This window comes from Coturnix japonica, chromosome 28 (genome assembly GCF_054131305.1).
Source record: "Coturnix japonica strain WE chromosome 28, WE-NBRP24, whole genome shotgun sequence".
Lineage (NCBI taxonomy): Eukaryota > Metazoa > Chordata > Aves > Galliformes > Phasianidae > Coturnix > Coturnix japonica.
In genome coordinates, this window is record NC_140690.1 from 5,184,651 (window position 1) to 5,201,053 (window position 16,403).

At 44.4% G+C, this 16,403-nt stretch overlaps 2 protein-coding genes and 1 long non-coding RNA gene across 4 annotated transcripts; all 3 read left to right on the plus strand.

The window, feature by feature from the left end:
* The first annotated feature begins 4,985 nt into the window (after positions 1-4,985).
* Positions 4,986-8,674, plus strand: LOC146756151 (obscurin-like protein 1). The gene is made up of 4 exons (XM_085524942.1): positions 4,986-6,111; positions 7,014-7,283; positions 7,853-8,115; positions 8,326-8,674. Exons 2-3 carry the CDS (start codon positions 7,166-7,168, stop codon positions 8,104-8,106), a joined length of 372 nt encoding a protein of 123 aa, XP_085381068.1. The 5' UTR covers positions 4,986-6,111; positions 7,014-7,165; the 3' UTR covers positions 8,107-8,115; positions 8,326-8,674.
* A 923-nt stretch (positions 8,675-9,597) lies between these two features.
* LOC146756152 (obscurin-like) lies at positions 9,598-11,653 on the plus strand. Its single transcript, XM_085524815.1, has 4 exons — positions 9,598-9,606; positions 9,657-9,831; positions 10,476-10,745; positions 11,383-11,653. The coding sequence occupies exons 1-4, from the start codon at positions 9,598-9,600 to the stop codon at positions 11,574-11,576; spliced, it is 648 nt and encodes a 215-aa protein (XP_085380941.1). The 3' UTR covers positions 11,577-11,653.
* A 46-nt stretch (positions 11,654-11,699) lies between these two features.
* LOC146756153 (uncharacterized) lies at positions 11,700-15,632 on the plus strand. 2 transcript variants are annotated; one of them, XR_014937598.1, is made up of 4 exons: positions 11,700-12,233; positions 12,360-12,549; positions 14,680-14,761; positions 15,358-15,632. It is a non-coding gene; the product is annotated as an uncharacterized LOC146756153 (long non-coding RNA). The 2 variants fall into 2 exon arrangements; XR_014937597.1 differs by having other exon boundaries at positions 11,700-12,549.
* The last annotated feature ends 771 nt before the right edge of the window (positions 15,633-16,403 follow it).

The window sequence follows — 16,403 nt, forward strand, 5'->3', positions numbered from 1 at the left end:
AGGGCAAACAGCGTCGGCTGGTGGTGAGCCAGGTGGAGAAGAAAGATGCAGGGGAGTACAGCTGCGAGGCTGCTGGCCAGAAACTCACCTTCAAGATTGATGTCACAGGTGAGAGAAATTGTTTTGACTGTATTGAACCCCCCAGCAAAGAAGGAGGGGAAAGTTAAGTGGTTTGACACATTCAACCCCAGCATTCAGTGATGTAGACGGTGCTTAAATTCTGTTTAATTTGTGTACATTCCTGTTTGCCTTCTGAAGCTATGAACACAGAGGACTTGGGTAGCCTCAGCTTAAGACAGGCTGGAAATAATTTGGGAATTTCCCTGGGGATCTCAAGTAGATGCAATGATAGCAAAATGAGAAGTCAATAATTACAGGGGAAATTAAAGAATATTAAAGGTATCTTCATGGCACAAGCACACCCCTGCAAATGCTTCTTCCTAAATAGTCTCAGAGACAGCATTTGGTCACAATGCTAGACGGCAGCATTGGTGGTTTCTATTAAATTAAAGAAACCTGCAACTAAAAAGGTTTTCCCGTATTTTCTTTTGTTTTCTTCTCTATAGCAGGTACAAAAGAAATGCTTAAAAATAGAAAGGCTTCAAGCTGGTGCTTTTCTTTCCAGAAATGGAGGAAGACAGGCGTTCATTTATTAGGAGAGTCTGATAAGAAATTGGAAAAAGGCTTTTTACCAGGGTCTATAGCAACATAAGAAGGGGCAATGGTTTCAAAAGTGAAGAGGGTAGACTCAGTTTGGACATGAGAAAAGTTCTTTATGATGAGGGTGGTGATACACTGGAACAGATTGTCCAGTGCAGGTTGTGGGTGACTCATCATTGGAGTGTCCAAGGGCAGGCTGGATGGGGACCCTGGGCAGCCTCATTTAGTGAATGATGTCCCTGACCACGGCAAGAGGTTGGACTGGATGATCTTTAAAGCTTCCTTCTATACCCAAACCATTCTATGATTCCATAGGGGAAACCATTTTATTACTGCCTCTGAAAACTCAGGAGATATTAGAATTGTTTTCAGAAATAAGTAGGTGAGAAAAATACATTTCCTCACTATGACTTAATCACAAACAGAATTTAATCTTGACCCTCACCTGGCTTTTGCTGGCAAAGCAACTTACAGCTGTCAGCTTGTTTGGACAATTTAATGCCTGTCCCCTTGTATGAAACAGACTTTTCAATGACTGCGTATGCTGGTGTGCTGCTGGACAGTGGGGAAAGGGGTGTTTTTTAATTTTTGAAGATTTTGGAACATGATACTGGTGGAAATGAAAACAAGTTTAGGGCTATCTAAACTGTTTTGGTCTGGCAGGGAGGAAGTTCTTCACTGGCAATTGATATAGTTCAGATGTTGGCATTCAGTTCTGTATGGGAGATCACAGTGTGAACCACTGATTGATCAGCTGAGGCAAGTGTGGGGTCAGCTGTGGGAGCACAGGTGAAAGTTATGTAGCTGTGCTCCCTGGAGGGGTGGAGTTCAACTCCACCTCCTCTGAGACCTCATTTAAGGGCTGACCCTCACTGAGGCAGCATCTCGTGGAGATCGCTTGCCAGGGAGGATTGTCTCAGCTCTGGTGAGTTCGCTTTTCCTTATATCTTCTGTATTTCTACCATTTTGCTTGTAATTGCTATCCTTGTTAGTACCAGCATAGTTACTGCCAATACAAGTTCATAGCACTGTCAGGAAATGTGAGTGGGAAAGCTGTCCTCAACGGTACAGTCCAAAGACTAATTTGGGCATTTGGGGAAGGCTGTGTAGAAAAGATTCATGTCTTAAATGTGCCCATTTGCCTTCAATTCCAGAAGCAGAAGATGCTTTTTTCAACAAGGAGAAGGTGCAGAAGGAGGTGAAGGCTGCACCAACCGAAAATGCCACACTGAGCTGCGAGGTGGCCCAGGAGAAGACGGAGGTGAAGTGGTACAAGGAGGGGAAACTGATCACCTCGAGCAAGAAGTTCAAGGCTGAGTCAGAGGGCAAACAGTGTTGGCTGGTGGTGAGCCAGGTGGAGAAGAAAGATGCAGGGGAGTACAGCTGCGAGGCTGCTGGCCAGAAACTCACCTTCAAGATTCATGTCACAGGTAAGACAGGTGTTGTCTGAAATACAGCAGAGATCAGTAAAGTAAAATCTAGTTTCTATTATACAGTGATCCAGTTGCAGTAGTCTGTGCTGAGGTTTTTCCCCTATACTTGATTGCCTGGGTTTGTAGCAAGTATTTGGATTTAGTATGGCACAAAGACCTGTTTCAGTCTGTCTGTAGAATAATAATTACTGATATATGTACAGTGGAAGCAATATTCAAGATATTATTCAAATCTCTCCAGTGCCTGAGATCCCAAACTGTAATTCTTGTTCACCGAAACATTTGACTAAGAAAAGTATGTGCAGTGAGGCTGGAGTGCATGTTCTACGTGCAGCCTTTCGTGGCAGGAGAAGCAGGAACTTCTCCTAGTAGTACACTGCCTTTTTACTATGCCTTTATGTTGGAGGCTGCATCTGGATAGGTGAGTCTGCTACTCACAGTGAGAGACCTGGTAGAGCTGACTATTGCCAGAGCTCAAAGTAAGATAGATATCTGCAAATCACACACAAAGAACAAAGGACTGCGTTGGTGAGCATATTTCCTTTGTGCCTTTGACAGTCACAGTTGTGGCAATGGTAGAGGCCATGAGGAGTCTGTTCAGGAAGCCAGGAGTACTGTTCTGGGTCATGAAAAGGCAGCCAGTGGTTTGACTATCACATGTTTATGTGTTTTGATGTTTCACAGTGGGTCTTAAGCAAAAGGAACTCAGGTTTTAGTTGCCTGCAGGTCAGATGTTCTTTTGGGTTCAATATGTTTGCATAGTGACTTGCAACCATGGGACTGGTGTTCAAGGACCCTCTTGGTTCCTTCAGTTCCTAGGTTCTTTCTTGCCTAGATTTGACACTTAGTTTCAACAGAAGAGCTGATATTCTCTAGTGAAGGCTATTAGTTTGGGCACAAGTGGTAACCTAAACCTGTTCCAACCTGTACATACAAACCTACAAGATGGTCTCATTTCAGTCCTTCTGTTTTTCTTTTCTTCCCTCAGAGCCAAAACCTGTGTTTATAAACCAGGAGAAGGTGCAGAAAGAGGTGAGTGCTGCCCTGGCAGCAAGTGCTTCCCTCAGCTGTGAAGTAGCACAGGATCAAACTGGAGTAAAATGGTACAAGGATGGAAGACTGCTTGCCTCCTCCAGAAAGTTCAGAATGGAATCTGTGGGCAAAACACGGCGTCTGGTTGTGGAGCAGCTGGAGAAGAAAGATGCTGGAGAATACATCTGCGAGGCTGCTGGCCAGAAGATGACCTTCGAGCTGGAAACAACTGGTGAGCATTCAGAAATTCTCAGCCAGGATTTTGTAGCCTTGTTTTGAACTGGGTTTTAGGGTGAAATCTCAGTTTTCTTTGCACCTGACAGTGTGAGAATTTGCTCTGGCCCTTTGTGTACCTCCCCGGTGCTCAGCTGTTCCTTCCCTTACTTGGGGATAACATCATTTATTCAAGGTGATGTCCAAACGGGCTTGTTAACAGTCCTCTGCAGTGCTTTAAGCTGTCAGATGTCAGCCAGAATTTATGCGTGTTCTATAGCCATTCCTACATGTTGAAAACACTGCACTGTGCTTAAGCGTCAGCATATGTTCCAGTAAGTACAGTTCCATTAATTCTAGGGAATTGGGTGAATTAAGCATAGATCTGAAGGCTGCCTTTGCCCAGTGCAGAGATGGAAGGACTAATGTAGATTTGACTTGATATTTTCCCTTCTAGGATGGGAAGGAGCTCCGTCAAAGTAAAAAAGTGGGCATTACTTCCCAGGGAAATAAGAGAAGTCTCATTATTCACAGGCGGTGAACTCTCATTTTCTCTCTCAGTCTGCAACCAGGCTGGGTTGCTGTTTCAGTACTGGCTGTTTTATGCAGGAACTCTGCTCCTGAGGTTAATCCAAGTTGTATCCAGGCCCTTCAGAAGGAAAGGGAAATAGCAGCACAGAAATATGGTCTGATTCTGACATAAATAAGTGCAGACCTAGAGAGTTAAAAGGGATTGTGTGATGTTCAAGGGACTTTGAAGCAAAGATGTCCCCTAGGTAAGATTTGTGGCTGACATTCCCCATACATTGTGGGCACACAAGCTAAGGAGAGACTAGTGATGAGCATGCAGAGAAGCCAATGGTTCAGACAGGTTTGTAGTGACACAACACTGTAGAGTTCTGTCTAGTTCTCCTTGGCATAGTTTGGAAAATAAAGATGAGGTGATGGTGGTAACCAATAGGGCTTCCTCAAGGTCAAGCCATGCCTGACAAACTTGGTGGCCTTTCATGATGGAGTAACAGCATCAGTGGATAATGGGAGAGCAACTGACATCATCTACATGGACCTGTGCAGAGCATTTGATCCTGTCCTGCATGACGTCCTGGTCACCGAACTGGAGAAAAATGGTTTTGATGGATGGACCAGTTGCAGGATAGGGAACTGTCTGGATGGTCACACTCAGAGAGCTGCAGTCAATAGCTCAGTGTCCAGATGGAGGGTGGTGTTGGGACCAGTGTTATTTAACATTTTTGTAGGCAACATGGAGAGTGGAATCAAATGAACCCTCAGCAAGTTTGCAGATGACACCAAGCTGAGCGGTGCTGTTGATGTGCTAGAGGGAAGGGATGCTACCCAGAGGGACCTGGACAGGCTGGAGAGGTGGGCCCTTGGCAGCCTCATGAACTTGAGTGTGGCCAAGTACAAGGCCCTGCACCTGGGTCAGGGCAATCCCAAGCACAGGCACAGGCTTAGAGGAGAATGATTTGAGAGAAGCCTCGACCCTGAGGAGAAGAGTTGGTGTGGAGGGAGGTGTCCCTGCCTATAGCAGGGGGACTGGAACTAAATGACCTTAAAGATTCAGTCAGTTCTATTGTTTTTCTACCCTTAATTTTGCTTGAAAGGTTTTAGAATAAATGAGATTCTGGTTTCCATGAAAACTGTTTGCAGGGAGCTCCATTGTAGCTAGTAAGTCTATCTTTAAGTTCAAGGGCAATAATGCATTGACTGTGTTGAAAAGGGAAATGACTCAGGAATGGATGATGGTTTAGAATAAAACATAATCCTACTTATTTTCTATGCAAATATGTGTAAGGAAAAGATGCTGCACTCAGTTCTGGAAATACCCTGACAAATATGTCTCTAGTATTTCACAGCTGGAGATATCAAGATTGTTAAACCACTGGAAGATGTGGAAGTGAATGAATATGGGAGTGCATCTTTTGTCTGTGAGATTTCACACGATGAGGTTCAGACCCAGTGGTACAAAGATGACAACAAGCTGAAGGCTGATGACAACATTAGAATGCAGCAAGATGGTAGGGTGTAAGAGGGGGATCTTTCTCCTGAGTGGGGGGTGGGTTGGAGATCAAGCATATAAGACATCTGAAATGAAGTGAAGAGGGTTCAGAAGCGAGTTCCCCTTTTGTTTTGGGACTGAGGTTTAGGTGGAACAAGTGACAGGTGGGAAGCTTAGTGTGGGAAGTGTGATGCTATCCCACCATCCCACACTGCCAGGAGCAGGTAGGAAATGAGTGCAGTTATTTCCAACGTGGGGGTGAACAGGGCAGTCAGTTCACCTCTCCAAAGAGGTTTTGTCTGACAGTGAGTGTGATCCTTCTGTATCAGGTACTTTGAAGGTGACGACGGCCACATTCGGTCAGTCCTTGTAGAAGCCATGTTTAGATTACACTTTGGTGGGGATGTGGACATGGGGGAATGGGTGGTTTCATTGACATGAGAGAACAGGCAGTGATGCTGTGAAACCAGATGGATGATGCTCAGCCTGGCCATGTGCCTCAGAGCTCTTTGCTCAAGGAAGCCAAGTGTAGTTGTGGGTTTGCTCTCAAGAGCACAGTTTGGTAGGGATGAGTTGGTGGCTGGACTAGATGACCTTAGTGGTCTTTTCCAGCCTTAGTGACTCTTTGGTTCTCTGCTTCAGGAAAGAGCTACTTGCTGACTTACACACGTGTCCAAGTCAAGGATGCATCAGAAATAAAATCTGTAGCAGAAAAGGCAGAATCTCGTGAATCTTGTGCCCATCTTACAGTTAAAGGTAATTATGCTTCTGATGATGATTTTGATTAAATTATCTTATGTTATAAACGAGCTAACATCCTTTGCTTTAATGTCAAGGAAGTTAAACACCACCAGGGCCTTTCACAGAAATAAAAACTCCTACCTACCTACCTTTCTGCCCACAAAACATCCAGCTTCTCTTTTGGAATTTACTTTTGCAAAGTAAGATGGATTATTTTCTTAGGAGGTTGATTTTCTACGTTTAGACTTCAGATTTGTGTTTGAACGTTGAGGGATAAAAAACATAGCTTGACCTTTTCTTCATTTTCTCTTGCTGTTTGAAAAGAACACAGGGTTTTGGTTTTTTTTTTAATATATACAATGTCAGGGTATATATATGATGTTAAGTGTGATAAAGAAAAGGGAGACATTTGAGTTAGCACACTACTCAAGAGTTCAGTCCCCAGCTTTGCCACTGTTAAAATTATAAGGGCAAGAACTTCCTGGAAAATGAATTTCTCCTAAGTAGAGTCATTACATTTGAGCTACAGAGACCTTTACTAGGTGAAAACTTGTTGTTCAGAGCTAAGTTGCTGTATTTAACCAAAGTAATTATCAATGTCCGTGTTTCAATGAACCTCTTTTCCATTTCGTAATGCGAGGAGTTTGATATTGGGATGGGAAGGTCATGGTTTGATTTAGATGTTGGACTGGGAATCAGAAGATCTGGGCTCTTTTCAGGTTGTCAATCTTATTGTCTGACTTCTTAACAACATTCTTTTCTTTCTATTATTTTTTAATGGTGTTTCAAGGCATTCTGAGCTGATAGGTGTAGTGTTCATGTGCAGTAATGCTGACGTGAGTAAGTGGGGTGATAATGTAAGGGTTTTTTACATTCCTTCTAAATCTCTGCTTTCTCTTGTTCCATCCTTCTTAAAGAGCAATCCATTAATCTAGTAAAGGAGCTGTGTGATGAGGATGTGACTGAGCCTGAAAAAGCCAAATTTGAATGCGAGATATCCATTCCTTCTGTGAAACCTCCCAAGTGGTATCTACGTGGGGAAGTCTTACAGGCTGGCAGAAACTTGATTATGCAGCAAGAAGGCACCATCCACCAGCTTGCCATAGCGATAACCACCACTGATATGACAAGCACCATTCAGTTCTCAATTGGCAAATCCAAATCCACAGCCAATCTGCTTGTCAGAGGTAACATATCCAGGCTTTGAAAACACTGCACTGTGCAAAGATCTGTTTGAATAGCTGTGATGTGCTTACTATTCAGATCTACAGAGCTGAGGTTTTGTCCTTGGCTATACCAAAGAAGTCAAATCAGGTGAAATTAATTGTATTTCTGAACTAGACAAGGTTAAGTTTGGTAGCACCTAAATTTGATGCAGTTTGTCATTGATTTCATCTGAAAGAAACTTGCAGGCTTTTTATCTGCTGTTGTCCCCAGCATAAGAGTCTCCATTCACACCCTAAAGTACTTGTTATATTTTCAACTCACTCTTATTTGAATAAAAGCCTCAACAATTGGGAGCAATTTAATAAGCACAGAACAAGAGCTGGACCTTGCATTTGGTAGATAATATACAGTATTACTTTATAGAAATGTAGTCAATGGCATTCCCTATAGACAATCGTTTGTTTTATCTTTAGAGTCGTTCAAAGAACCATTGTGAACATGACATTAATTGGAATGGAATACACGCAAGAGACTTTCCTCTTCTTCCAATTGTCCTCATCCTTTCTTCTCTTCCACCCCTGCTTTGCAGATTACCATATAGAAATCACCAGGAAGTTGGAGGACAAGACAGCTTTGGAACATCATTCTGTCATCCTGTCCTGTGACTTCAGGCCTTCTCCAAAGGTTGTGAAATGGTTCAAAGGCCACACACTCATCAAGCCCTCTGAGAAGTACAAGATCAAGAGGGATAAGCATTCAGCAGAGCTCAAGATTCTGAAGCTGAAGCCCGATGATGCTGGTGTGTACAAGTGCAAGGAATTGCAGAGACTGAGGCCACGCTGACAGCTGAAGGTATGAGCAGGGGGGGTGGTCTCTTACATGTCCTATTTCACCTCAGATTTCTCTTCTTGGGGTTGATTTCTGCCGTTCTCTCCTGCTAACTTTATAAATGTATAATCTTCACTGAGAAGATTACACAAAGATCATCTAGTCCAACCATTCTAACACATCCCAGTATGATTTATAGTAACAGTGGTAACAGTTCACCTTGTTTCCTCACAGCCCGCAATGTAGAAGTAACCTGCAGGATGTAGAAATTGAAGAGAGCTCTGCTGTCTTCTCCTGCGAGCTGTCCCATGATGACGAGGACGTGGAATGGTTCCTGAATGGCAGCCTCCTTTACACCAACAATTACAATGACATCAAGAACGTTGGCAATTGCTGCACACTGACAATGAAGCAGGTTAAGCCTGAGGATGCTGGCACAGTGACAGTGAAGTCAGACAAGGTGTCAGAAAGCGCACCTGAAGGTGATAGGTGGGTCTGATCACAGCCCTCCTGGATGTAAGAGATGCTAAGGAGCTCCAGTTCATTCTATTGTGCAGCAGTCCTGCTTCTAAAGCTGACCTCTCTGGGGTGACAAGTCATCAGAGGCTTTCTTCCAGTGGAAGGTTCCATTGCAGCAGATATCAACGAAGGAGGATGGTTTTGGTGTCCTGCCAAAGCATTCCATTGCTTTTTATCATCATTTTATTTAGCACAAGGAGAGTTACAAGAGCAGTTTCTTTTACTGCTTCAGTAATATGCAGTGTCAATGCTGTTGTCTCCAAGGATTTATGACTGCAGGGAGAGATCATTCAGTGTGTGTTTTGCCTCTGGGATGACTAATGACCAGGCTGTGAGCAACCTGATCTAGCTGTGAATGTCCCTTTTTATTGCAGGGGAGCTGGGCTAGATGGCCTTTAAGGGTCTCTTCCAATTCTAAGGGTACTGTGATTCTAATCTGCTCTCCCCAGCAATTAAGTTCTTTTACTCTATGCGCTCAGAGTTTGAAGGATTTCCTCTTTCTCCTTCTTTTGCATTTGGTGGAAGTTTTTTCCCCAGTATAAACATCTGATGTGTGAAATAGAAGATAGATAAAAGGAGTCAATAAAACAGGAAAATCAAAAGTGTTCAGCATCTTATCCTCTTAATCCTGTGGCCTGCTGTATGAGCTGTGCTCCGTGTGAGGGCAATGCCAGCTCTCCAGCTTTAGAAGAGCTGCATCCCAATTACTTCATATGATATCAGTCCCACCCACCGGCAATGCAGGCTGTCCCTCCTGTTCCCTGTATTCTCCTACTGATTAGTTCAGAATTCCATAAAGTGCATTCAGTCAACACACATGAAACCGCTTTAGGTTCTATATTGGTGTTGTCAGTACTGGTAAAGATTTATTTATCCCTCTTTAAAAATCTGAAAGCAACTGGAAATGTCTCAACTACTGTATCACATTGTTCTGTTTTGCCCTTTTAATTGCAGAGAAGCCTGCTGTCTTCATGAAGTCCTTGGATGATGTTTTTGGTGAGGAGCGGGGTGTGATTAAATTGGAATGCGAAGTCTCTAAAGAGTAGGTCAAACCAGTGTGGAAGAAGGACGGTGTTCTGCTCACTTCTGGCAACAAGTATGAGCTGGTACAGTCTGGGAAGACCCTATATCCCCTTATCCATGACTTCGAGAAGTCAGATGCAGGTTTCTATACCTGTGATATTGTCCGTGATGTTGCCAAGTCAAAGGTCGGCATTCAGGGTAAGTACTGTGGAAAGTAAAGGAGTGCTGAAAGCACATTCAGTGTGGTCACTATGTCTTACACCTATTCCCCCGTGAGCCTTAATAGTTTCTACAATAGAAGTGTATTACTGCAATTTAGCACAGTGATGTCTGGAAAATTCCCATTGCTTTTGATGTGAATGTATCTCATTTTGCCATGAAAATCACCAAACACATCAAGAATGTCCTGGAAATATTTCCTTTCTAAACATCCCTAAAATGGAGAAATGGTTTGAACACCAGTAGGGGTAGGATGGTAACAAATTAGCTAATAGAAACATTTAATTTATTGTCGTAGGCAAAACCCTTTTTCTCACGCAGCATCCTAGAGTTGTCCTCTCTGTTAGGTTGTTCCCTCTGTAGCTCATTGAATCTTCATTGTGCTCCATGGACTGAGCTGCTCTAATTGTAGTTCTTCCAGAGCAAAGACAAGAGATTCATGTCTCTTTTTTTTTATAGCTTTCTGGTAATTCTGAGTGGAGAATGTCTTAGAGAATACATCAGTAAGGAATGCAGCCATGTTCTGCAAATCCGAAGTTAAAACACCAGTACTGCTACTCATGTCAGTCACAAATGCCTTTTCTCCATATAAACCTCATACTAACCTATCTCTTACCTTCCAGAGCTGAATAGTGGCATTACCAAACGGCTGAAAACCACTGAAATCCAGGAGGGAGAAGATTGTACTTTTGAATGCATTCTGTCCCATGAAAGCATTGATGAGTTCAACTGGACACTGAATGGAAGCAGAGTGAAAAATGGTGGGCGATTTAAAGCTTCTAACGTGAGTCGGAAATATACTCTCATTATCAAAAGTGTGACTCCTACTGACGCTGGGGAAGTCGTTTTTACTGCCCGTGGTCTAACCTCCAAAGCCTCTCTGTCTGTGAAAGGTAATGAGATGGGAGAGATTCTGGGGTCTGATTCCTTCAACTGTCTTCTGATAAGATTGTCGTGAGAGCTAACTCATAATATGGTTAAAGTGAATAGCAACCTTCTACTTGAACCTTGAAGCACTGAGAATTTCTCTTAAAAATAAGTAAAAGGACAAAACATTTTACACAAATGTGAGAACTACCCAAAGCACTGGGGTAGTGTTGGAAATGGGCATCTCACTACAGCTTGTTCCATTAACAGTAAATCAGGAATGATCTGTTGAGGGAACTGTGGGAGCAAATATCCTCTAAGTATAAGCTGAAGGGATGGCCTTCACATCATCTAGCTGTACAACAAATTCCTATCTAGAGCATGTGCATCTGAGAGCATCATCCGAGGCTCCCAGTGTGATGAGTGGAGAGAAGAGAGAGGCAGTTTTCAGACATGGTTCATCATCCTCAATGGGGTAGATTTAAGAGAGAATAAATGCTGCCTGGAATTCTATTGTCTGTACTTTGCAGATTACTGCTGGCTGTAGGATGGCGTCTGTTGCAAGTGCCTCTCTAACTTATCTCCAGCATGTAGATGCATGTATTTTGAGAGAGGCATCCTACCCTAAGTGTATGTTACTCAAAAAGCAATGTTTTCTTCCAGGAAAACCTACTGAGGTTTCAAAACAGCTGGAGGATAAGACAGCAGCAGCAGGGCAGGACATCAGCCTGAGCTGTGAGCTGTCAAAGCCGGATTTGAACATCAGGTGGTACAAGGATGGCAAAGCAATCAGAAAAAGCCAGAAGTACGACTTGCAGCAGGAGGGAAGGAACTGGGGCCATTCTGATCATCCATGACTCTACTGCCAAGGACAGTGGGGAGTACCCCTGTGAGACAGAGGACTCCATAACAAAAGCCAGGGTCACTGTGCAAGGTGAGTTGAAAAGCACACTGGGGATGGCATGTAGAGAAGTCGAGGTAAATATCTGCAGCCTGTGGGTGATGTTTTTCTCTTCTGTTTCCTTGAGCAGGATCAATTCTTAGTTTTCAGAAAATATGATGGATTAAAATCTTTTCCTTAAAATAATCTGGAAACCGAATGATTCTCCAGTGCGATGTGGATCTGGGCAGCCTGGTCTGGTGGTTGGTGGCCCCTTGACAGGGGGTTTAAAACTAGATACTCTTTGAGGTCCTTTCCTACTCAGGCCACTCTATGATTCTGTGATCATTCTATGGTTCTATGATCTTGGTTGTTAGTGAGCCAAGAAAAGATGGCAATCTGAATTAGTCTATATTGAATATGTGTAATCAAAACTATATGCAGTTTATCAGATGAGATCCTACCAGCGCATGTATAATGGTATTGAACTTTCCAGATATCTACTGGAATTATCAAACCTATGTAAATGGGTGGACTCTGTGGACTTCTTAGATTCTTTGCATCTCTATGTGATGTTCTAGAAGTGAGGGCAAAGGAGATTCAGGACACCTCTGTATGCTTGAGACTTGTTCGGGTAACAAATCCCTTTGTCCCACACCCTCATCCCCCTCTTTTCCTTCCAGAAAAACCTAATTACTTTATCAAGGAACTTTCAGATCTGAAAACTGAAGAAAGTGGAACTACAATTTTTTCATTTCAGTGCGAGAAATGCTCATACACCGTCATATGGAGGAAAGGCATTGCTGAGCTCAGGCCTGGCAGGAAATACGAGATGGCACAGAATGGACGAGACCTGCAGCTGAGCATAAGAAATCTGGAGAAAAGTGACAGTGACGTGTACACCTGTGACATTGGTGATGCCCAGTCCAGAGCCAAGCTGGTTGTACAAGGTATGTGTGAGAGCCATATGACTGCGCATCCTGTTTCTCCACTCCCAAGACATTATCCTGGTAGAATTTGTACATTTATGGCAGGTCTTTGGGGCTGCAGCTGTCTGGCCTGAATAGCGGTTCACAAGCCATGCACAGAGCGAGCTGCACGGAAAGGGAAAGAACTACCAACTAGAGCAGTGCCATTGAGAACTTTATGTATCATTTAAAAACCAAAAATGCTGATGTACGGTGAGGCTGGTGACCCAGAAATCAGTGTGAACTTTCTATCTCTGACCTTTCTGAGTTAAAAATAGTTCTCTAAAGTTCTAGGCAAAAATTCCCTGATGCAGCATTCTGGGTAGTTGTCACGGTTTAAAAAAAAATTTACCTGTGTTCGTGACAGGGGGGCCACAGGCAAGCGAGGTGCTAGAAGGAGCTGAACCTCAGTCCCAGCTACTTCAGAAGCAGCCCGAACCCCCTCATACACGGCTAAGATCTCCTTCTCAGTTTAAGCATAGCGCTCCTCAGACCCTTTATATGCTCGACTCCAAAATCCCAGGGGTCGGCCTTGGGTCTCTCCTGAAGCTCTTTGCCACAAACTCCAAGTGGGACCTTTTTCTCCAGCAGCAGTGTAGATTATGTTTTTCACATCCTGTCCCGTCCGTACTGGCCCCAAGGCCACGGCATGGGCTATCTCTTGTTTTATCTGCTCAAAAGCCTGCTGCTGCTTAGGACCCCATGAGAAATTATTCTTCTTCCACGTTACCTGATAGAGGGGGCTCACTATGTGGCTGTAGTTTGGGACATGCATTCTCCAAAAGCCCACTACTCCCAGAAAAGATTGGGTCTCTGTCTTGTTGGTGGGCAGAGACATAGCAGTGATTTTGTCAGTCACATCTGCTGGGATGTGTCGATGCCCATCTTGCCATTTTACACCTAAAAACTGGATTTCCTGGGCAGGCCCCTTCACCTTGCTGCGCTTAATGGGAAAACCAGCTTGCAAAAGAATTTGGATTATCCGTTTTCCTTTCTTGAAAACCTCTGCTGCTGTATGGCCCCACACGACAATATCATCAATATACTGCAAGTGTTTGGGAGCATTACCCTGTTCCAAGACAGCTTGGATCAACCAATGGAAATGGTTGGGCTGTGCTTCCACCCTTGAGGTAAACAGTTCCAGGTATACTGAACAGCTCTCCAGGTAAAAGCAAACTGTGACCTACATTTTGCAGCCAATGGGATGGAAAAGTAGGCATTAGCAATGTCAATGATGGCAAACCACCTTGCTTCTTTTGACTCCAGTTCATACTGGAGTTCTATCATGTCTGGTACAGCAGCACTCAATGGAGGTGTGAATTCATTCAGGCCACGGTAATCCAGCGTCAGCCTCCATTCTCCATTGGCTTTACGCACTGGCCATATGGGGCTGTTAAAAGGCGAGTGAGTTTTGCTAATCAATCCCTGATTCTCTAATTGGCGAATTAGCTTGTGAATGAGGAGCAATGAGTCCCTATTGGTGTGGAACTGCTGTCTTGTACCACTTTGGTGGCAATTGGTACCACTTGGTCTTTTACCTGGAGCAACCCCACAGCAGAAGGATCATCTGACAGACCAGGTAAAGCTGACAGCTGCTTAACACAGTTTGTGTTAACAGCAGCTATCCCAAAGGCCCATCAATAGCCCTTGGGATCCTTAAAATATCTCATCCTAAGGTCATCAATACCCAAAATACATGGAGCCTCTGGACCAGTCACAGTAGGGTGTTTTTGCCAGTTTTTACCATTGAGGCTTATTTCGGCCTCCAACATAGTCAATTCTTGGGAACCCCCAGTCACTCCATGGATCTATATTGGTTGTGTCCCTTGGTGACTTGAGGGCATTAGGGTACATTGTGCGCCAGTGTCCACCAAGGCTTTATATTTCTGTGGTTGAGATGTGCCAGGCCACCTAATCCACACAGCCCAGTATACTCTATTGTCCCTTTCCCCGCCCAGGCTGTAGTCAGGGCCCCTCTATTGGTTACCTCGATGGCTTGCAGCAACTGGAACTTCCCCCCTTTTGGGGCATGTAGCCCTGTCTTTCATGTCTCATGTCCAGTTCCACATGTTGTTTGAAGCACCATCTTAGAGGCAGCCTTTATTTCTCCAGCCCACCACTCTCTTGTACCACGAGAGCTCTCCTGCTTCTCGCTGTGATGTGAGACCAAATGGAAGGCCCTGCAGAAGTCTGGGTAGGTGATGTCAGTTGCTGTTCCTTTCCCCAACTGGTGCTGGGAAAAGCAGGGAATGGGACTGGGAGACATCCCGGCGGTGGGATCCTGCCTAAGCAGAACTGAATGGCTGTTCTGATCCATGTATTTTAACCTGAGTGAATCTGAAACTAATGAGGGAGGTGAGGGACCTGTGGGAAGAAAATGTATGTGCCGCAGTTTGTGGTGCAAGGTGTTCTAGGAGCTGCTGGTAACAGTGCCCAGAAGTCTTCCTTTTTTGACGGGGAGAGGATTAACAAGGTTATTTTAATGAATCTATTTCCTTTCTGTTCATCTTTCATACTACCTCTCAAAAAACTGTCTGTGGATTCTGTCATAGTTATGTGCTGTTGCTGTCAATATTCTACATCATAACATCATGTGCAGTATGAATCATTAATTGAGGGTATAAATAGTGGAATCATGTACAAAGGAAAAAGGGTTAAAAAGAAAGTAAATTTATGTGTGGATTTTATGCATTCTCAAGTAGCAGTTCTTGCTAAAGAGAATTCGTGTGCACTCTGTGCTTTCGTCTGCACAAAGGATCTTGTAATCATCTCTGTCTGTGTTTCTTTTAGACCCAGAGATGGAGCAGAGAGGAACACAGACTTGGGTGGATCTTCATTCAGGAGCAGGGACACGTCATGCTCATCTGAGGTGTCTGGCTGACAACAAGAGCAGAGAGGTAATTTTCATACGGTCGCGTGCCCATTTTATTTTTTTTTTCATTCATGATGCATAGAGGCGTTCCCCAGACAAAGTGAGCATTTCTCAACTGGACTTTCTAGAAATGAGCTAGGCAGTGAAAATGGGTTTGAAGCATTCCTAAGAGCCCCGCAAGAGAATGCTGAGAGTTAATCTGGCACCCTCCTTTGGAAACGTCCGTTGTCTGTCAGCTCTTCAGCTGTGCCCTAACACCTCCCATTGCGCTGCCACACCAGGATAGAATTCCAAGCCCACACTGAGTCCTGGAATGTTGTGGTGCCGTGTTGGAATCAGATGTGACCACGTGGTCTTGGCTCCCCGCCTTGTGGGGGGTCATGGTGGACCAGGCTGTTGGCCGTTGGTGATGTCATAAGCGTCTGGAATGAGGGGAGGAGCGGTGCGTTCTGTGTTCCTTTGTGGGTGATCTAGTGGTCGGAGTGGTTGCTTGATTTGTTGTTCTTGTGCGTTTAGTGTCGTTAGTGCCGTTGGCAGTTGGTGTTGGCAGTTGGTGTTGGCAGTTGGTGTTGGCAGTTGGTGTTGGCAGTTGGTGTTGGCAGTTGGTGTTGGCAGTTGGTGTTGGCAGTTGGTGTTGGCAGTTGGTGTTGGCAGTTGGTGTTGGCAGTTGGTGTTGGCAGTTGGTGTTGGCAGTTGGTGTTGGCAGTTGGTGTTGGCAGTTGGTGTTGGCAGTTGGTGTTGGCAGTTGGTGTTGGCAGTTGGTGTTGGCAGTTGGTGTTGGCAGTTGGTGTTGGCAGTTGGTGTTGGCAGTTGGTGTTGGCAGTTGGTGTTGGCAGTTGGTGTTGGCAGTTGGTGTTGGCAGTTGGTGTTGGCAGTTGGTGTTGGCAGTTGGTGTTGGCAGTTGGTGTTGGCAGTTGGTGTTGGCAGTTGGTGTTGGCAGTTGGTGTTGGCAGTTGGTGTTGGC

Excerpts from the sequence above, each read along its gene's own strand:
- LOC146756151 (XM_085524942.1), top strand. The coding sequence starts at position 7,166 with ATGCAGCAAGAAGGCACCATCCACCAGCTTGCCATAGCGATAACCACC. Across the intron at positions 7,284-7,852 it reads AGCCAATCTGCTTGTCAGAG|ATTACCATATAGAAATCACC; the intron begins GTAACATATCCA and ends CCTGCTTTGCAG.
- LOC146756152 (XM_085524815.1), top strand. Across the intron at positions 9,832-10,475 it reads GTCAAAGGTCGGCATTCAGG|AGCTGAATAGTGGCATTACC; the intron begins GTAAGTACTGTG and ends CTTACCTTCCAG. Across the intron at positions 10,746-11,382 it reads AGCCTCTCTGTCTGTGAAAG|GAAAACCTACTGAGGTTTCA; the intron begins GTAATGAGATGG and ends GTTTTCTTCCAG.